We start from the raw sequence: 21,567 nt of genomic DNA, 5'->3' as shown, positions 1-21,567 counted from the left end.
GCCTTGCAGTGTGCTGTACAGGGAGAGGACTCAGGGGAAGCCGCGAGCAACATGGGGATGTTCGTGGAAAGTGGATGGGGAGTGTTGGCCAGAGGTAGACCATTTAGGGTATGCCTGTAGAGTGGAACTCATCAGCCATCTGTTAGGTGACCTACCCTGGGCGCAGTCGAGGACAGCTTGAACAGTTGGTGTTTCCTTATGTCACCCTTTGTCAGTTAGCCTTTGCTTCTGCCCTTGTGGCAGTTTATGAAAGAAGAGAAAATAATGAAATGCTCCCTATTCATTTTGCTGCGGCCCGTTTCTGGTAAGCCATGCAGGGGAGATAGCTGAAACTGTGTGTCAGGGGAGGTTTGGGGCTGCCTGGCTTGCTTTCGTGTATTCTTGTGTCCCATTTACAGCGGTAACCTTTCCCTTTCTCAATTTCTAGGCCTTTTCTGATGCCATTAAAAAATGGCAGGAGCTATCACCAGAAACCAGTGGAAAAAGAAAAAAGAGAAAAGAAATGAATCAGTATTCTTACATAGATTTCAAGTTTGAACAAGGTAACGGCCAACTTTGAGTTTTGCTCACAGCCCGTGTAGTGACTGTGCAGACCGTCTCCTTCCCACACAGCCCGTAAAGGCCAGTCGTGGCGTGGCCGCCCTGCCGGGCCAGCCCAGGGACCGACTGCATGGACTGCTTTGAGAGCACATCCATGTGTTTAGAAAGTGGCTGTGGTTGCCGCCCACCTTCTTTCTGCCTAGGGAACACCATGACCAGAACATTCTGTGCAGTGTCAGAGTTCACGTGTGAGAAAGTGTTTGGGGACACTCTCAAACTTGGGGGGTGGGGCCGGTCTTGAAGGTGTGACAAGAATTCACTTTATCTCTGGTGAAATGATCTAGACCAGAGATTGATTATCTGTGTGCCCGAGAAAGTGGCTTCTGCACGGGAAAAGCACACAGCTCCTGAACAGCCACTTGTTTGTTGGACATTCTGTTGTTGATGAAATAATTTCTGAAAGCTCTTCCAGAGGGGTCACTTCGGGTTGGACTTTACATCAGATCTGATCCAAGTAAACTTGTTGGATTTTACATCAGATGTGATCCGAGTCGTTTGTGTCCAATAAAAGAGCCCGCCATAAAATTTTCCTATAGGTTATGTCAGAAATAGGATTATTTCCCTTTTGTTTTCTATTTGTCTTTCTCTCAAATCTGCACATAGTTAACGTAACTTGATTGCAGGTGTGACTAAATGGAAACTCTGGGAGGCAACCGGGGAGTTGGAAAGGGTTTGGGTTTCTGAGCTCTTGAGGAAACCCACAGACTCTGAGTTGTGAGGTCCCCAAGCTAGTCTGTGGTACATTGCTCTCCTGCCATGACGTTCTCACACGTTTGCCAAAGGCTAAGAAAGTGGGGACAGCGTGTAGGTGGTTCTTCGTTCAGCTAAGTTTATCCACGGTTTAGACTAGGCATCCCAAGTACATATTCATTCCATATTGGTTTCTAACTTTGAGTGGTAGAGGAAAGAAAGTGCCACTTTGCAAGATGGTCCACTCCCTTGTTGGTCAGCTGTATCTTTTACGGAGTTCTTTTATGTCCGGTCAAAATGTTCCCGAAATTTCCTGCCATGGGTGTAGTTCTTGTCTCTGAGAAGACTTGGAATCTGTCTGTTGCTGCTTCATCTTCCTGACTGCCCTTCTCTGTGTGTCTCCTTTGCTTGTCAGAAGCTCTTTGAAAGTCTGGGTGGACATACTCCACGTGAGTCTGCTGCGTGGAGACAACACACAGCATTGATATTTATGACTTACAGATACATTTAACCTTTCTTCACAGCAGCTTATAAGTACAGATAGTCTCAGAGTCCTCTATCTGTTCCAGGAATCTCATTGTCTACCTTTTCAGCCGTTTGCCATCCAAGCACTGCTATTTGGGTTGTACCTTGCTTGGCTCAAAGAGGAGACAGGATTCCTCCTCCACTGTTTATGGTTTAACCCGTTGATAACTACACAGTCTTCTCATGAAGATTCTGGGAGCATTTGGATGTAAACTGAGCATTAATAAAAAATACAACCTATCATCTCTTGCAAAGCTGACCAAGAAAATAAGACACAAATTGCCAATATTAAGAGTTAGCACCTTTTATGGGGGATATCACTGTAGACCCTACAGACAGCCAAAGTGAATACTGTGAACAGCTTTGCACACAAAGATTTTACATGCGAAATGGACCAGTTCCTCAAAAAACACAGACTACCAAGACTTACCCATGTTCATATAGATCATTTGGATAGCCCTGTAGCTATTAAGGAAATTGAATCCACTGTTTTCCATGTCTTCCAAAAAAGAAATCTCCAGCCTCAGTTGAATCCACTAGAAAATTCTTCCAAACTTTTTTAGAAGAATGAACATTAATTCTATACAGTATCTTCTAATAACAAAAGCAGACAAAGACAGTACAAAAACTAGACCAATATCTGTAAATAGACATGCAAAAATCGCTAATAAAATATTAGCAAATAGGACATAGCGATATACAAAAAAATTGTGTGCTGTGACCAAGTTGAGTATATTCCAGGGGTGCAAGGCTGGTTTAATATTTTGGAAAACAATCCATATAATCCACCATATTAACAGACTAAAGAAGAAAAATTACATCATATTAATTGGTGCAGAAAAGGTGTTTAATAATATTTCACACCTGCGTATGATTAAAACTCAGAAAGGAATTTGAGAGGAGCTTCTTCAACTTGGTAACATCTGCAGGAAAACCTAAAGCTAATGTCCTGTTTAATGGTGAATCCTTGCCCCCTAAAATTGGGAACAGGGGAAGGATGTCTACTATTTACTGCTATTCAGCATGTACTGGAAATTATAGCTAGTGGAGTAAAGTAAACGCACAGATCAGAAAGGAAGAAATAAACTGCCCCTATAAGCAGATAACGTGATTGTCTACATAGGAAACTCCAAGGATACTTCTAGAATTATTGAAGAAGTTCAGTATCATTGCAGGGTACGAGGTCAACCGACAAAAACCAATTGTATGCCAGAATCAGTATGTGGAAATCAAAGTTTAAAATACAATGCTATTTATAATTATTCCCCCACACCTCCAAATTAAATATTTAGGTGTAAATCTAACAAAACACTTACAAGACCTATGTGACAAAAACTACAGAACACTGAAGAAAGAAATCAGAGGAGAAAGAAGTCAATGGAGACGTGTATTGTGTTCATGGACAGGAAGACTCCGCATAGGAAAGACGTAAATCCTCCCCAAATTGATACACAAGCTTGATGTAATTCCTGTCAAAATCCCAGCAAGACTTTCTGGTGGCTACAGGCAACCTTACCCTAAAATTTACAGGGAAAGGCAAGGTACTGGAATAGCTAATTTAATTGTTAAAAAGAATGAAGTGGGGGAGAGGTATCAGGAACCTGATGTAGAAAATATTGATAAAGCAAAAGATACTATGAAGAAGAGACTTTAGTGAAAGAATAGAAGGTTTGGGTGGAATAGACAGTTTTCTGGAAAATGTAAGTTCTGAAATCCACAAAAATAAAAAACCTGAACAGGTCAGTTACATGGTCTGACATCTGTCATTCTGTTGTTTTTTATTCTATTTTTTTTTTTAATTTTTTTTTTTCAACGTTTTATTTATTTTGGGGACAGAGAGAGACAGAGCATGAACGCGGGAGGGGCAGAGAGAGAGGGAGACACAGAATCGGAAACAGGCTCCAGGCTCTGAGCCATCAGCCCAGAGCCCGACGCGGGGCTCGAACTCACGGACCGCGAGATCGTGACCTGGCTGAAGTCGGACGCTTAACCGACTGCGCCACCCAGGCGCCCCTGTTGTTTTTTATTCTAAATGTTGCTTGCCGTGAATGTAGGTACTACTATTTGAGCTGTTCTGTAGGAAGGTGTTCAAAGTAAAAAGTTCAAAAAGCGTTGATCAGATGCCTGGGCACCTGCCAGAATGGCTAAAATTCCAGGCCGATGGCACAGGTGGTGAGGACGTGGTGTGACTGGAGCTCACACGCATTGCCGGAGGAGGGAGAGTGTACCTTGCCTGGCACCACTGTTTGGAAAATCGGTGCTGTTTTCTGAAGCTGCAGACATGCAGCTCTATGATCCAGCACGTCCACTCCTTCACGTGTGCTCAGCTGAAGTGCAGACGTGTTCCTAACAACCCAAAACTATACACCCAACTGCCCTTGGTAGAATGGCTAATAAACTGGTATATTCGCACGGTGCAATACTGCTACGACAGGAGGGCCCTTCCAGTTGGAGCATAACAAGGGGGAAGAAAACATGGAAGTCAAAAAGTGCGTGATACGTTAGGGAACGGTAAGGGACCAGGTTTTCCCAGACGGTAGAATGTGTTCTCGAGAGTCACAAACGCACTGCCTGAGGGTGTGGGGGGGGGGGGGGGGACTGGGCCCCAGAAGACTGGGATGGCCGCCCTGCGTTCCTAGCAACAGTTGTCTGCATGATCTTGTGTGGTCACATATCTTCCAGGTGACATAAAAATAGAAAAGAGGATGTTCTTTCTGGAAAATAAGCGGCGACATTGTAGGTCCTATGACCGGCGTGCCCTTCTTCCAGCTGTGCAGCAAGAGCAGGAGTTCTATGAGCAGAAAATCAAGGAAATGGCAGAGGTAGGAGAGTGGATTTGGGGTGTGTTTCTGGGGTTCTGGTTTGCTCTTAGGGCTTAGTATAGAATGGTCCTTTAAGGGGTGCCTGGCTGGCTCAGTGGGAAGAGCATGCGACTCTTGATCTCATGAGTTCAAGCCCCACGTTGTGGTATGCAGACTTAAAAATCTTTTTTTGTTGTTGTTTTTATTTATTCAGGAGAGAGTGTGAGCTAGGGAGAAGGGCAGTGGGGGGGGGGGGGAGAGAGAGAGAGAGAAGAGAGAGAGAGAGAGGAGAGAGAGAGAGAGAGAGAGAGAGAGAATATGCCAAGCAAGCTCCACGCTCAGCATGGAGCCTGACACAGGGCTCAATCCCATGACCTTGGGACCATGATCTGAGTCAAAATCAAGAGTCAGACACTGAACCAATTGAGCCATCCAGGCACCCCTACTTAAAAATGTTTAAAAAAAGTCTTTTAAGATTTGCATATTCTTTCAAATGGTTGGTTTGCATAAACTATAAAGCTTTAAAAAAACAACTGGGTTTTGTAATAATACTGAGTAAAGTTCACCACTTATAGATCAGATTTATGTGAAAGAATTTTAATTGGAGCTTGATAAACATACCTATTTCGCCTCTCTTGGCCTCTAATGATGGAGAACAACCAGAGAGAGGTACCATTTAGCATTTCAGGTCTTCGAGTAAACTGTCAAGTGTGCAAGCCAACCAGAATATTTATGTATCGGGGGTTTTTTGCTCTGTATTTTCTGCATCGGTGGCTCTCAGATTCAGCGCATGAACCTCTGGGCCCCCCAGGACTCTTCAGGAGGTCTGCAAGGTCAGATCTTTCACCCTCACGAGACATCCTTTGCCTGTTTTGTTCCGTTGACTTCGTACTGACAGAACAGTAGCAGCGCTGGCTCAGCATAAACCAAGTCGGTGGCACCAGACCGTGCTAGTAACCACTTTCTGCACCACTAGGCACTCACATTACAAAAGAACTCAGTGTTTCTCAACGTGCCTTTGAGGGGCACCCGGGTGGCTCATTCAGTTAAGCATCTGACTCGATCTCAGGGTTGTAAGTTCAAGCCTCGTGTTGGGCTCAGCGCTGGGCTTGGAGCCTTCTTTTAAGTGAATAATAAAACAATTTTTTTTTAATTAAAATGCCTTTGATGAAAGAGTAAGATTTACTTCTTTGATCACGTTACCTCTTGATGCTCTGTGTGACCCACCGGGAAGTTGGCACGGTGCCTCTGCCGCACACTGACCAGTCAGTGGGGTCTCAAGAGGTACTGGTGCCTTCGAGTTGCAAGATGCCCAATCAGTCCCTCTTCCCCCACAAAATGCTCTTTTTATTTGAAAAAATGCTGACAGAAAAACTTTTTATTCAGGAGTAGGCATGGGGCAGGCATTATCTCAAAAATGAAGTGATTGTGGCCAGTGATAAAATTCTAGTCCTCAAGCAGAAATTAGAATTTTTGATCCATCTGTCACAGTTACCTGTCATCTGTCACATTAACACCTGTTAGTACACCTTGTGCTTTAATGGATCTTCCACACATGATGGTTTTGTCACGTAAAGCACTAATTTCGTGCATTCCGTGGGTCTCGCAGATGCTGGCACATTTCATGGTACGGCATCAAAGCATGGCAGCCATCAATTTCTCGTCAGAACAGTGTTAAAAGGGGGCACCTGGGTGGCTTAGTCAGTTGGGCGTCCAGCACTTGATTTCGGTATAGGTCATGATCTCATGGTCTGGGGATCGAGCCGCATGTCAGGCTCTGTGCTGACTGCGGAGCCTGCTTGAAATTCTCTCTCTCTCTCTCTCTCTCTCTCTCTCTCTCTCCCTCTCCCCCCCCCCCACTCCCTCTCCCTCTCCCTCTCCCCCCCCACCCCACCCCCCCCCCGCCCTTCGGGTCAGTGTCTCCATCCTGGCCTCGGTCATTCTTGACAGCATCCCTCCTTTCTGGCACACAGGGTGACCCAGGTTCACCCTGCTTTGCCTGACCTGGACCTGGGATCACCAGTTTGTCTAACATACCTTGTTTTATTTTAGTGGGAATTCATACTGAGATTTCGGTTTCGAATTTAGTTTATAGGGTTGTTTTTTTTTTTATTCCATTTTCTGTTTGCATTTCTTTGCTAAAAATCTTGATTCTTTTTTTTTTTTTTTTAAGTTTATTTATTTTGAGAGAGTGCAAGCATATGAGTTGGGGAGGGGCAGAGAGAGGGAGAGAGAGAATCCCAAGCAGGCTCCGTGCCCCAAAACTCTTGATTTTTAATAATTTTATAATGACTTATTTTCTTCACTCTATACTATATACTTAACATTTCTGAAATACCAGCTCAATATTAATTGCCAACAGCGGCACTAAATATAGTCTGAGATTTATTTATAATTTTTTGTCTGATTATGTCATTAAAAATATGAAATCAAAATATTACAAAGTCACTTGAAATAAGTCTATGTGGTTATGCCATTAACTTGATAAACAGCGGGGTTTTGATATGATAAATGATAAACAAGTTTGTAAGTTGTAAGGAGTTGGTTTTTTATTTGCTTTTATTTGATTTTATGAAATATTTTTAGTTCTGAAGTCAAAACTGTAAAACAAGGAACAGAGAGACCTACCTTCTGTCCTGTCCCTTCTTCCCATGACCCCTGAGTCCCTCTATATGTAACCATTATTAATAGATTTTAGTCTGTCTTTCCTTATTTTATGTAAAAGCAGATATATTGGGAGGAGGTTGTTTTCTGTTGTTCTTGCTCTCTTACCTGGAAGGCAGCCCACTTTTCTGCCCCTTGCCTTTAAACTTAATAGTGCACCCTGCTGGTCACTCTTAGGCAAGCCAGAGATTCTCCTTTCCTTTTTAAAACCGCCTGGTGTGCAGTTTTCTGCATTACCCGTGTTGATTCGGTGATTCCTCTTGGTGGACGTTCAAGGTGTTTCCGTGGTAAAAAACCCCCACGTGTACCTCATTTCCTCTTTCTGCCCCAGAGCGTCTTGGGGATACCTTCCTGGAAGTGCAGGTGATGAGTCAAAGGGTAATTGCTCACGTAACTTAGTCTTGTGGTGCTAGGTGTGCCCGTAGCAGTCATGTGAGCGGAGTGCCTGCGTCGCTCCAGCCATGCCGACAAAACACCGGGTCAGACTAGGTTGTGGCCCGTTCACATTACTGTTTGCTTGCGCTACTCTTTGCTGTCCAGAAGTGTTATGTACACGGATTTTCCCTCATTCCTTCCACATTTGGAATCCGATGTAAGAAAGCTTCCCCCATATTTTCCAGTATTTGTTCGGTTTCCTTTTTTATATTTAGCTTTCTGGTGCATTTTAAATTTACTCTGAGGTAACTTTTTAAACCACTACACCGTGTAAGCGAAGAGATGATTTTTCGTAAGTGAGTCCTTTTGTGTTTATGAAAGTAAATGCTAAATGCTTGTGGCATCTTTCCTAAATTGTATCTGCATGTATTATTTTTTATTCCCCAGCATGAAGACTTTCTGCTCGCCCTGCAGATGAATGAAGAACAGTATCAAAAGGTAGTTTGAAATCCCACGAATTCATTTTTTCTGGGTATTTACGTGACCTGTTTTCTTTACGACATTTCCCGGTGGCAGATTTTGGTTCCTGTATAACCTGTTGATGTACTGACTTTGTGGTTCAACCAACTTGCAGTCAGATACTTGAACCATGGTTGGCACTCTTGATCCCAGACTGGGTCAGAATTGAAGCAGAGAGAATGACAGAATTGTTCGTCTTGAAAAACATTGCCTGGAATCCGTTAGGCTCTTAGAGGCAAATTTAGTTCTGGTGCCAAAGGGTTAGAAGGAAGTGCCGTGTCTGACCTGAGGACCAGGTGACTTGTACGCTCTCTGCTGTCCTCATGTAGCGGCCTTTTCTAGCACGGAGGGAATGGACTGGTGACTGGCTCGATCTCTACCATTAGCGAGAGGAGCAAGTTCACGGTCCTCACGGTGCCGGAGGTTGCTGCACTAGCTAGTTTCAGGGGCCGCTGCACATAGAGCTGGGGCTCAGATGCAGCCCCTCACACTCCTGCCTTCTTACAAGAGAGCAAAACCTACTTTTTGAAGCTTTTCGCAATAACATCCTTCATGCCACTTTCCCCTGACTCGTGTAATCATGTCAGCGTCGGAGAATAGGTGTGCTCGCTCTACTGGCAACATGGGATTCCTGATACGGTAACTTTGTACAAAGGATGCCTCCAAAGAATAAAAACCCATGACGGTTCTCCCTGTCTCCGGTTATAGATTACTATTTGTATTAGCATCTCGGGCTAGACTTAGGGAGGAAAGAACAATTCATCATTGTTTGATGGCATCTGAAGGTTGCTTTTTACCTCAGAACGTGTTTGGGGATGGGGGACCGTGGCCCATAGCTGCCCGTCTGCTTCCGCGCGGGGTGTCTCATGAGTGTCTCTGACGGCCCGCAGGACGGCCAGCTGATCGAGTGCCGCTGCTGCTACGGGGAGTTTCCATTTGAGGAGCTGACGCAGTGTGCGGACGCGCACTTGTTCTGCAAAGAGTGTCTCATCAGATACGCCCAAGAGGCTGTCTTCGGATCTGGGAAGGTGAGAACATGGGACGTGTCCACACGTGCGAGGTGTTCACAGAGGATGCGACACACTTACCAGTGCACATGCCTCGTGGAATGGCCCTTTGGGGGGTGAGACAGGCTGGCGTGTGTGGGATTCCTAGGCGGTCCCTGCTTGCAGCGATGGTGTCGTAAGCGAGTGGCGTCACTCTCCGTGCCCGGTGTCCCCCTGTGCCTGCTCCAGGAGCACCTCCTTCACTCATCTTCATTTTCATAACAAAAAGCCTGAACTCAGAGGTCTTTGCAGCTACATGAATATATGAGAGTGTGTTGTTGGGGGGTTTTTTAATAAAATTTTTGAAGAATTTGATAGTTGCATTAAAATGAATAACTGTTGGGCGCCTGGCTGGTTCAGTCTGATGAATATGTGACTCTAGATCTTGGGCTCGTGAGTTTGAGCCCCACATTGGGTGTAGAGGTCACTTAAAAATAGGTAAGTAGGCTTGGAAAAAAAAATGAACAACTGTACAAGATCATATTTCTCTGTCCAGAGTTGGTGTCTCTTGACGTTAGCATAACACGGTGTGGGAAGGAGTTTTGTCTTAATAAATACCTAAAACCCAAAATTGCTTTTTGTGAATGCCTAACCAATAATCAAACCACTCAGCCTCAGTTATTCTAAAGTTGCTTGTACTTGAGTCAAGAACTGAGTAACGGGGGCAGAGCGGTGTGGCAGGCAGAATGATGGCCTCCCCAGAGACGTCCATGTCCTCATCCCAGAGCCTGTGGAATGTTACCTCCGTGGCACAGGGGAACTAAGGTTGCTTGTCTGGTGGCCTTGAAATGGGAGACTACCCTGCGTTATGCAGGCTGGCCCAGTGTAATCACAGGAGTCCTTAAAAATGGATGCGAGAGCAGAAGAGGACGTGGCGTGACGTGGGAAGGACTCGGTGAGCTGCTGGTGGCTTTGAAGACAACGTCCAGGGCCCTCGGGTGCAGCTGTCCCGGAGGCCATTGTCCTTTCTCCTGGAAGAGCTCTACTCTGTACTCTCGTCAGTCCCTTGTACCACTCACCTCCACCTCCCATGTGGTCTCAACCTCCAACCTTTTCAGGGCCTGTGGAGGGAATCCGTTCGCTTCTCACAAATCCCTCCTTTTCAGACACTGTGCCGTGTCCTTCCTCGTCACTCTCCTTGTCCCTGTGGTTTGGACTGTGACGGGCCCTCTGGTGCCACCAGAGATGGACTTTGTAGGGTTTATTCATGCTTTCCTTATTTTGAGTGTGATCTCCTTCTTATCCACTATTTATTTGCTTCCCGTTGAGGAATACATTGAACCACTGAGGCTTTTGTGTTTCTGAAACTTGGTTGAGTTTTCTTTTCTTTCTTTGTCTCCTGACCTTCCAATTCTAGTCAGAGCTCAGCTGCATGGAGGGCAGTTGCACGTGTTCATTCCCAGCCAGCGAACTGGAGAAGGTGCTTCCCCAGACCATCCTGTATAAGTACTACGAGCGGAAAGCGGAAGAAGAAGTGGCCGCTGCTTACGCCGATGAGCTTGTCAGGTGAGTCCTCTGAGTTGGAGCTTGTCATCTGTGATCTCAGTCCCTGTTAGGAAGACTGCCTAACCACTGTCATAGACGATGAAACCTCTGTAACAAAGCTGGATCTTCCAGGTCTTCTGGCGTTTTCTCCTGAGTAGTGACAATAATTTTACTAAGGGAAAATCTGCCTTTCATGTTTGTAACCACATTCCTTGGCACCTCTCATCACTTGGTTTATAGGACCGTCATTACACATTGGGTTGGGGGGCTGGGGGAGAGATGACATAGGTGTGAGGCGTTCTCACAAAGGTAGAAGGTCTGTGTTTACGGAGTAGTTTACACTGAGGCAGGACTCAGAGTGGCACCTGCATTTCCTGATAAGAGCCAGCATGATGGAGAGCCTCAGTCCATGTTTTAATTAAAAGTCAGGAGATACAGCTGTCCAGCCGAAAACCCCATCTTCGTGGGAACGGTCACAGGGAGCCAAGTCAGGCTTCCATATTCTGAGCAATATTCCTTCTGCCGTTTTGATCGTAGGTGCCCCTCCTGTAGCTTTCCGGCCCTGTTGGACAGCGACGTGAAGAGGTTCAGCTGTCCCAATCCTCGCTGCCGAAAGGTAGGGAGGCACATATTCTTCCGTATTCATATTTGAATTATGGTATTGTGGACAACACTAATGGCCCAGATAGTGGCTGGTTGCATGATGACCTGTGAGCAGGATTTGTGTGCTCTGCTTTTCATGAAAGCAAATGAAGATCACCACTTGTGAATCATGCTTGACTTGGTTACAGAGAAACGGGCCACGTGTGGAATCCTGTCACAAAGCTCTGGACCCCTGTTTTATACCTTTTCCTAGGAGGGCAGATAGCTTCACGTCAAACGTGAAGGGTTTCTAGTTTCTTCTACCGGGCCAGCATTTTTCTTGATTGCTCTTTTCACTACCCCGCTGTGCTCAAATACTTCCCCTGTGTGCACACGTATGCGTGTACACACACACATTCTCTCTGTCCCTCTCCCTCTCTCTCCCCCTCCCTCCTGTGGTTTTCGAAGTCCAAGTGACACTGCTTTGATTAAAGGACTGGGCATCATGGCATCCTGTCTGTCGCATCTGATTATTCACTGTTCTCAGGAGAACTGATTGTGTCTTAGACCAAAGCCATCTAAGCACCTCGTGGCAGAAAATGTTTCTTCTTTTTAACTAGGCTCCTCTGTTAACTAAAGGTGTTTTAAAATGTGTCAACTATTGGGGCGCCTGGGTGACTCAGTCGGTTAAACATCCGGCTTCGGCTCAGGTCATGATCTCGCAGTTTGTGGGTTCGAGCCCCACGTTGGGCTCTGTGCTAACAGTTCAGACCCTGGAGCCTGCTTCAGATTTTGTGTCTCCTCCTCTTCTGTGCCCTTCCCACACTCATGTTCTCTCTCTCAATAATAAATAAACGTTAAAATTTTAAAAAATAAAATAAAAATTTAAATGTGTTAACTGTTTACAAACCACTTAGAGCTTTTGATAAATATGGGCAGCAACCTAGACAAGTATTTTTAAACCATTTTTCTAAAATAGCACGACCAGAGGGGCACCTGGGTGGCTCAGATAAGCGTCCACCCAGGTCTTTTTCTCAGGGTTGTGAGTTCAGGCCCTGCACTGGGCTCTGCATTGGGCTCTGCACTGGGCATGGAGCCTACTTTCAAAAAGAAAATAGCATGACAAGAGTTGAACATTATAATATCTCTGCCTTATGGGAGAGGGGAGAAATGAAAGTAGTCATTGGAAAAGGAGGAAGAAACTAAACTAATGGACGAAACTTTATTCCCTTTGTTTTCAGCATTCACATTTCTGTGTAAAATCTGAATGCGTTCTTAGAACTGATGTGTCCATGTAATAATTTATTCCCACTGCAGGCTTTTGCTATAACAGTTGTCCCAATAGTCTCCGGCTTTTGGAACTAAGCGTAGTACCGGTCTGCCCTGTGTGCTTCCCATGTACCCAGCACCAGAATGCCTGGGGAGGCCCCAGTAGCCAAGGGAAGGAAAGGTAGGGGTGTGGGGGGAAGTGAAGATGTTGGAATATTCTAGGTCTGAGGAACAGTAGCATACTGAAGGCTTACAGACTAGGTGGGGTCAGGCCATGCAGGCCTGGAGCACCAGTAAGAGAGGGGGGACAAAGGGACAGGTAACAGGGAGGTCTCTCTGGCTATTGTGTAGTCCAGGTGAAAGATGCACATCACTGCCACCAACTGTGGAGTCTCCATGAATTGCCTAAGGTGGAGCTGGGAACTGCCCTTCTGATAGAATTCCAAATTAGACCCTGCCAATAAAAGTGTTCATACACAATTTGGAAGACTGAAGGTACAGCCATTATTCTCCAAAGACAGTTACGCTCATGTGTCTGACAGTGTCCTGTGAGTGTCTTGAGAACATCCAACCTGAGACGTGAGTGAAAGTCTCCCAGTGGCTTTTAAGATCTGAAGCAGAGGGGCGTCTGGGTGGCTCAGTCAGTTAAGCTTCCGGCTCCCGATCTCAGCTCAAGTCTCAATCTCAGGGTCATGAGTTCAAGCCCCATGTTGGACTCCACACTAGGCATGAAGCCTACTCTTAAAGGATCTGATGCAGAAACATCAAATATTCCGCTTCCTTTCTGTGGAAGGGATATACGTGCCCTGTTGAACTTGGAGGTGGTCATGTAACTTCTTTTGGTCAATGAAATGTCAGTCTGGATGAAGTCAGTCACTTGCAGGAAAAGTGGTCAAAACATGATTTGGGGTAATGTCAAGAAGATGGCACAGTCAGCAGCCTCAGACCCTCCCCCTCCCCGCCCCCCGTCCCCCCGAAACGCTGATCAGCAGTACACAGACCAGTTCCCTGTGGGAGAAATTTAGAAACCAGTTAAGAGGTTCCCTCATTCCAAACAGTGCAAAGCCAGCTGTATTAAAGCCTATGGGAACATCCATGGAACTCTGTTGCCAGAGCCACTCCCACCTGCACATCCAGGAAACCCCTAAATCCTAGCTTCCCCCCTGGAGGGGGGAAAGGAAAGACTGGAGCATATATCTGGCATCCAGACTTCTTGGGCAGCTACCCAAGGGGCTGGCTTCTGTCTTTCCTGAATCTAAGCACTGACAGGAAGGGGCACCAGGTTGGAGGCTGCTGCGAACAGAGGCAACGTTTTATTTACTTACTACATTTTATTTATTTATTTACTTTTTAAGTTTTTCAGTGTTTTTTTTGAGAGAGAGAGAGAGAGAGACAGGGCATGAACAGGGGAGGGACAGAGAGGGAGGGAGACACAGAATTCTAAGGAGGCTTCAGGATGTCAGCACAGAGTCCGAACTCACAAACCATGAGATCGTGACCTGAGCCGAAGTTGGATGCTTCATCAGCTGAGCCACCCAAGCACCCTAATTTTATTTTTTTTAATTTAAGTAGCTCTGTGCCCAACATAGGGCTTGAAGTCACGACCCCTAGATCAAGAATTGCATGCTCTACCGAATGAACCACCCAGGCACCCCCAAAGGCAGTATTTTAAACTAGCATACGCTCCTGTACCTTTGCCCTTCCCCTCAACTTAGTGTGGAAAGAACTAGAGAAAAACTCCCAACTTCTGGCTTCTCCCCGGGAATAGGGAAAGAGTTAGAACGTGTGTCCAGTCTTCCGGCTTTTGGGAGTACTGTCTACAGGACTGGTTGTTGTCTCGCCGGACTCAGAGCACTGACGGGATCCTGCATGCTCTAGATGCCTGGATGCCTCTGAGAACACAGGAGAGCCGAGAGGCTGGCTACCACCCCAGAGGACCCACAGTTCACACAGATGGGGGCAGAGGCTGATACAGCTTGGCAGCTTCTCCCTCAGGGAAAGGAAGAGTGGAGCATGTACCCAGTTTCTAGCTTCTTGGGGAAGGAGGTTTTTTAAGGGACTAGTTTCTTTCTTGCCGAGCTCAGCATTGATGAGACCCACCGTACTCTAGATGCCCAGGAACCGCGGAGAACGAGAAGGAGCTGGACAGTTTACACCAGCTCCAGAGAACCTGCAGTACCATAGACAGACACCAGAGGGAGAAAGAAATTGCAGGCTCATGAATAAGGAAACTGCGAAACTTCTCAAATTGGGAATTCACATTTAATTCCAGAGAAGACATATCCTCAGTAACAGCTCCCAGAATCTCTAGCTAGGCTGATTGGTGAAGGTCTTTCCCTGCACAAAGCCAATGTGTAAAGACTGGGAGAGGTGACTGTTGCTTAAAATGTGTAGATCCTACCACACAGTAACAAGGCACAAGAAAAACATGGTCCAACCAAAGGGACAAAGTAGATCTCCAGAAAGGACCCTGTAGAAAGGGAGGTATGAGAATTACATGACAAAGAATTCAAAATAATCATAAAGCTGTTAAACAAGCTCAGGAAAATGATATGTGAACAAAATGGGAGTATCAACAAAGAGAAAATATAGAGAAGAATCCCAACAAAATTTGGAGCTGAAGAGTATAGTAACTGACGGACAATTTCACTACAGGGATTCAGTATCCAATTTGACTAAACAGAAGAAAGAATTAGTGAACTCAAAGACAAGTCATTTGAAATTACTTAGAAGAACAAAAAGAAAAAAAAATGAACAAGGAAAGCTTAAGAGACAAATGCGAGGGACACCATCAAGTGAAACAGTGTATATCTTATAAGAGTTTCAGAAGGAGAAGGGAGAAAAAGACAGAAAGCTTATTTGAAAAAATAATGGCCAGGGGGCGCCTCGGTAGCTCAGTCGGCTAAGGGCCCAACTTCGGCTCAGGTCATGATCTCGTGGTTTGTGAGTTTGAGCCCCGCTTCAGGCTCTGTGCTGACAGCTCAGAGCCTGGAGTCTGCTTTGGATTCTGTGTCTCCCTCTCTCTCCTTCCCCCACTCCTGCTTTGTCTCTATCTCTCTCTCAAAAATAAACGTTAAAAAATTGTTTAAACATGAACAAAGGACTCGATTAGACAGTTTTTCAAAGAAGACGTACAAATGGCCAACAGGTGTATGAAAAGGTGCTCAACATAACTAATCATCAGGGAAATGCAAATCAAAACCCCAGTGAGATCACTTCACATCTACTGGGATGTACACTCTCACAAAAAGGAAAAAGAAAATGACAAGTGTTGACAAAGATGTGCAGAAATGTAAACCATGTGCGTTGTTAATGGGCGTGGAAAACAGTACATCCCTGTGGAAAACAGCATGTGGTGTCCTCAGAAAATTAAAAATAGGGGCGCCTGGCTTGCTCAGTTGATGAAGCATGTGACTCTTGATCATGGGGTAGTAAGTTTGAGCCTCATGTGTGGAGATTACTTAATAAAGTCTTTACAAAATTAAAAATAAAGCTACCATATAATCTAGGAATCCTACTGCTGAGTATTTGTCCTAAAAAATTAGAAACAGGATCTTGAAGAGATATTTGTACTCCTGTTTATTGCATTATTGTTCACGGTAGCCAAGATACGGAAACAACCTAAATGTCCATCCACGGATGAATGGCTAAAGGAGATATCTATCCATACAATGGAATGTTATTCAGGTTTTTTAGAAAAAACAAGTCCTGGGGTGCCTGGGTGGCTCAGTCAGTTGAGCATCCAGCTCTTGATTTCGGCTCAGGTCATGATCTCAGAGTTGTGAGATCAAGCCTCGCGGGGCTCTGCATCGGGCTCCCCACTGAGTGTGGAGCCTTCTCAAGATTCCCTCCCTCCCTCCCTCCCTTTGCTCCTCAAGTGCACATGAGCTCTCTCCAAAAAACAAAGAAATCCTGTCATGCTACAACATGAGCGAACCTTGAAAATATTATACTAGTGAGACAAGCCCATCACAAAAGGACAAATACTGTAGGATTCCACCTACTGGAGGTGTAGTCCCTTGCAGAAGCGGAAAATAGAATGGTGGCTCCAGAGGCGGGGGCGAGGGGGAATAGGAAGCTGCCGTGCGATGGGTATAAAATTTCAGTCACACAAGATGCACACGTTCTAGAGGTCTGCTATGCAACAGTGCACACGTAGTTAGCGATACTGTACTGTACACTGTAAGATTTGTTAATAGGATTTCACTTGTTTGGTTTTTTTAAACACAATAGAGATCTAATGGTTTGTTGTCTCTTTTCCTTCTGCCAAGATGGACGTGTAGGAATAAGTCTCTCTCTTGAGCTACCGGAGTTTGAATGTATTCCCACCAGCATGACTTAACACGTCCGGACCAATACAGATCATGACTATGAGTATGGGGAAAAAGAGCAGATTTGAAAGATAATGGCGAGATAGGATTAGAAGAAGATACTCTGACTGTGGGGGTAGGGAGAAGTCCAGATGACTCACTTCTCTGGTTTAGGCCACTAAGTGGGTGATGATGCTATTCACACACAATTGAAAATAGAAGAGAAAGAGATTCCAGGAGAGAAGGTTAATTCTGTTTTGGGAAGGCGGAGTTTTGAGGATGGGGAGATTGAGTATGTGCATGTTTTGCTAATGCCTGGCACGTGGTAGGTGCTCGGGAATTACTTGCAAAGTGCTAGAGTCGGGAACATGAGGTGAGAGCTAAGCTAGAGGAAAATTTGGGGAGTCAGGAGTAAGAAGCATTGAAAGGAGGGAGCCCCGGGACAGGGAACGCAGCTGGGAATACAGCAGGCCTGCGGTGGGGCATTTAGGAAGTAGGTGACCGAGTTAGGAAATGTTGCTAGCATTTGATTTAGGATCTCTTCAGATGCATAGGTGAGTTTGGGGAAATTATTATCTTTAAAGTGGTGAGTCCTGCTAACTTCAGAGTAGGTATTTCCATTTATGCAGATCTTTTCACGTCCCTTGGTAATGTTTTCCAGTAAAGAAAGTGCATCAGAAGGCAGGCGTTATCAATTACAGTGTCCTTCAGCAGAACTTGACCCACCCCTGCAGGTGATAGCATGCGCCTTCGCCTTAGAGACGCGCTCTCTGCCACTGGGGTGAGGTCTGCAGAGGTTGGCCCACCATGGAAAATAAAGTGAAAACTGTCTCTTGGGAACCTGCACCCAGGAGATCTTACCATTAGGACGAACCTGGTCCATTCTTATCAAGCGCTATGGAGAGTCACCACTAGGTGGCACTGATACTCCACGAGGAAGGGTTTTCTCTGGAGCATTTCAAAAGTATGTCAGTCAGCAAGACACCGTCTCCTAAACAGAATTGACAGTATGCTTTTGGGCTTAGTACCAAAGCAAATCAGTATGTGCATTCAGAATGTAACCTCAAAGATGTCAGTGTTTTTAGAACATACGCTTTGACCTTTAGACTTCCACAAATTATCTTTATGATGTTTCTTTTCAACTAGGTGGCTAAACAAACCGTTCATCCTTGAAGGTTGCTAATGTTTAAGAAATGAGCCACAAACTGATTCTGGCCCACATGAGACTAAGGGCATCTGCTTCCTCATTGCGGCATCTTTGCCAGTAATCTAAACTCCGGTTAGATTTCCAGGAACTTGTCATGCTGAGATGAGGCGTTTATATTAATGCATTATCTAGACGGGGGCTTGAATGCCTGGACTCATTCCTCCAAAATCCCTGAAGAGAATGAGATCCTGTATCTTTGATGAAATGGAGAGAGAGTCTTTGTCTCATTGATACGATGGAATGCTTTTGTCCAGGCCCTTAGCACCCTGTGTGTTTTCAGATAAAGGATTCATCAGTTTGTTTTCAGCATGCTGCTTTTAGGAATGAATTGGATGTTTGGTGTGGGACTGCTGAGTGTTAGATAAAAGGAGATTTCAAAGCGATGCTCCTGGAATATTTATTCCCTGTTGAGTCCTTCTGTACCTTCCCAGAACCATAGATTTGTTCCATAAATTCAGAGGTTTATAAGTAGAACTTTTCAGAATGGTAGCCAGGGCCACGAGGTGGAGGTTTGAGAATATTCAGGAAGTAAGTGCTCAAGAAGGGAGACCTATCAGGCCATGAGACTTCAGTCCACAGAACTGTGAAGGACACCTGGTTTGGTGTCCCTTAGTGAGGCTAAGAGGGTGAGTGTGGCTGTGCAAACACTCGTCTGTTCCCAGTGTCACATGTCTTTGTTTCCCTGTCTCTTTCTTGCTTTCTTTTCCTGTGTCTCTCATCTCTCTTCCCTACACATCTTTTTCTACCCTTTCTAGGCCCTGTCCTATCCTTTGTAGCTTTCAGTGTTATTGATTGACTCTGTAGCAGTGAAATCCAACCAAAATTCACATCTGCAGTGAGCCAGTTTGTTGCTAAAAAACAGGCATCTGCAGCCGCCTACAGTAGCTGAATGGCTGCGTGAAGAGCATGTCAATGAGCCTGGCCCAGCTGTCAGTGCCAGGGCGGCTCCAGCTGTGACAGTGGACGGTTGGCACTTATTAGCAGCACTATAATTTGAGCCCCAGCCAGTCAGCTGACTCCTGTGCTGAGCACAGGCATTTACATTTATCTAGATGTGAATGAAGCTTGATCCTCTTGTTCCCACTACTAGGGAAGATCTTTATTCAGGAAGTTATGTTGACAAGAACCGAATGTTTGGGTAACAAAAGGATTTTTTAAGTTCCAGAGTGAGGGCTCATTCACTGGCGTGGAAGTCCATGTTGCATGATGCGAGTCCACACAGGGAGTGGGGTGGGGTGGGAATTCCCTCTCGGGGGAGGTGGCCTGCCCCTGCTCGCAAGGTGAGTCACTTCCTTCCGAGGGTTCTCGCTGAATAGCTTAAGACCTCGGGCTGCAGTGGTGCGCAGGCATGCTGGGTAGGTGCCTCACAGGACTCCCGGCATTCCCCACAGCTGCCCTACCAAGTGGCCACGGAGGTGTGGGGTCGGGTGACAATATCACCCAGTGGCGAGAACCCAGAGGGAGGCCTCCCCACCTCAGACACGATCCCAGAGGGGTTCCCAGGCGGCATCCGTGTCAGCCGCCCTCCCGTCAAGCACGGACCAGAGCTGGCATCATGGCAGTGAGGTTTCAGGATTTAATCCTATGTTGAACTTAATATTTTTGTCATTTTCCACTTTTTAAAGTTCCTCATAGCAAACAGCATAGTGAATCTGTTCGTCATAGGCTGCTTGATCCTTGAAAAATTTTGGTTGATAATTACACTGCATTATTTGACATCTTAACACATCTAACAACGATTAGAGAGTTTGGTTCTTTCAGTGGGTGTGCGTGCGTGTTTGTGTGTTCCCGAGAAGAATAAAAACACAGAAGGTAAATATTGCTTACCTCTTTCCTCCCCTGCCTTCCCAGTAAAAGTCCTGTAAATGCCGTATCTGCTGTTGTTTGCAGCACTTACTTGAAAGGGAGGTAGATTTCTATCTGAGAGGAGGAAAGGTAATGATATGTACACGTATATTTACATACACATGGGCTAAACGAAAAGGCCAGTGTGAATAAAACATTTGTTTTTGTTTCCCCTTAGCCCCACAGGAGTAGTTTTTACTCCTACAGTTCATCCTTTTTATCCCTTGATCATGGGCACCGAATGGTGAAAACAGCAGCCTCTCCCCCTTGGCCTTAGAGGAGGCTGGCAAGTGGGCACGGGCAGCGCTGCCGTGGCTGCCCCTCGGGAGGGCTGGCGCGGCCCTCGCACTCCTCCCCTGAAGCGCAAGGCTTGACTGCAGCCCCTCCCCCAGGTAGTGGAGTGCATTTCAGAGCCCAGCGGTCCAGACAGGCCGAAGTGTCCATGTGGACTCGGTATTTGCCTGTCTCCTTGACCTGCGGGAGGTGGGCATGGGCATTACTATGTCTTGCTCCCAGAGAACATTCCAGTGCTTCTTTTCTCGCCCATTGAAACTGCTCTAGATGGTTAAAATGTTGCCATCTTCCAGGAGGCCAGTCACACAGCTTCTTGTTCCCAGGCTTTGTGTTCCTCCTCTGTCAGCATAGCTTGGAACGGGCGCTTTTGCTGGGCTTTATTACTAAGCTCTCTGTTGGGAGATTCTTTCGGAAACAGTTATATGAGAGGCATTCGTTGATGTGCTGCTCTGGACCCAGCACTGTGCTGGGTGTGGTGAGGCCGTAGACCCCGAGGTGCCCGTGGCTGTCGCCTGCGCTGCGGCTCAGGAGACAGTCTGGCGCAGTGGTTAAGACCAGGGATTTTGATGTTAAATCGGCTCGTGCTTTCATTCCAACTCTTCCACTTCTTGACTTTGTGACTTAGGGTAAATACGTCCCCTCCCCGAGCCATGGTTCTTTAATCTGTGAAACGAGAACGGCCGTGTGTCCTAAAGCAGGGGCCCAGGAGTAAACGGCGTGATGCAGGTGAAGCGCTCGCTCCAGAGTCTGGCACTTCTTAGGTCAGGAAACAACGGCTGCCGCACAAGGAAGGGGGAGACTGATGCCGGCAGTGAGTGTGTGCAGGTGAGGAGTTCCTAGAAAGGAGGAGCTTCTCCCGGGTTTGTAAAATGTCTGCCACCACCAGAGGGTGGGATTCCCCTGAAATGGGTAGATGTGAAGTCCCTTGGGGGACCCACAAATGACTCCTTGCATACCTAGTTTTTCAAATCATGTACTCAGAAAGCTCTTTTCTTACTAGCATGCCACTGTGGAAAGGGGATGGGTTTTTTTAAGCTAAATTTTGTCCTGATGCATTCTGGAAGAAATGACTGCTGTCGCTTGAGCCTGCATTGTTCAAGTTCAGAGAGGGACCTGTGCTACCCTGGGGAGAGCTGTGTCCTAATGAAGGCTACCTGTGGGTCTGTTCTGTCAGTCTCAGTTGCTTGGTCCACAGCACTGGTTTGTCCCTCCTCTTGAGTTTCTTGTGGTGGTGGTGGTGGTGGTGGCGGTGGTGTTATCCTTATTTGAAAAAACTGGCATCCCAGGGAATAATATTCAAAGAGATGAGTGTAGGATGGACCTAGAAAAACGATTGTACATTTTGCTAGAGAAGT

The 21,567-nt window shown here is 46.0% G+C and overlaps 1 protein-coding gene across 4 annotated transcripts in view; it reads left to right on the top strand.

Moving 5' to 3' along the window:
• RNF216 (ring finger protein 216) overlaps positions 1–21,567 on the top strand; it is a 143,827-nt gene that overhangs the window by 44,350 nt on the left and 77,910 nt on the right. For all 4 annotated transcript variants that reach the window (XR_006964003.1, XM_047089056.1, XM_047089054.1 and 1 more), the window contains exons 8-13: positions 428–542; positions 4,498–4,637; positions 8,103–8,153; positions 9,065–9,202; positions 10,578–10,726; positions 11,243–11,321. Coding sequence is in view for 3 of the 4 variants with exons in the window: in XM_047089056.1 (XP_046945012.1) it covers positions 428–542; positions 4,498–4,637; positions 8,103–8,153; positions 9,065–9,202; positions 10,578–10,726; positions 11,243–11,321 (672 nt within the window). In the remaining variant the exon portion in view is untranslated. The remainder of the gene's footprint in view (positions 1–427; positions 543–4,497; positions 4,638–8,102; positions 8,154–9,064; positions 9,203–10,577; positions 10,727–11,242; positions 11,322–21,567) is intronic.

Source organism: Lynx rufus, unplaced genomic scaffold (assembly GCF_022079265.1).
Source record: "Lynx rufus isolate CCGP_SWC_20201006 ecotype Redwood Valley unplaced genomic scaffold, mLynRuf1.p SCAF_27, whole genome shotgun sequence".
NCBI lineage: Eukaryota > Metazoa > Chordata > Mammalia > Carnivora > Felidae > Lynx > Lynx rufus.
Note: the sequence above shows the minus strand (reverse complement) of the source record. Positions and strands in the feature narration are given on the sequence as shown.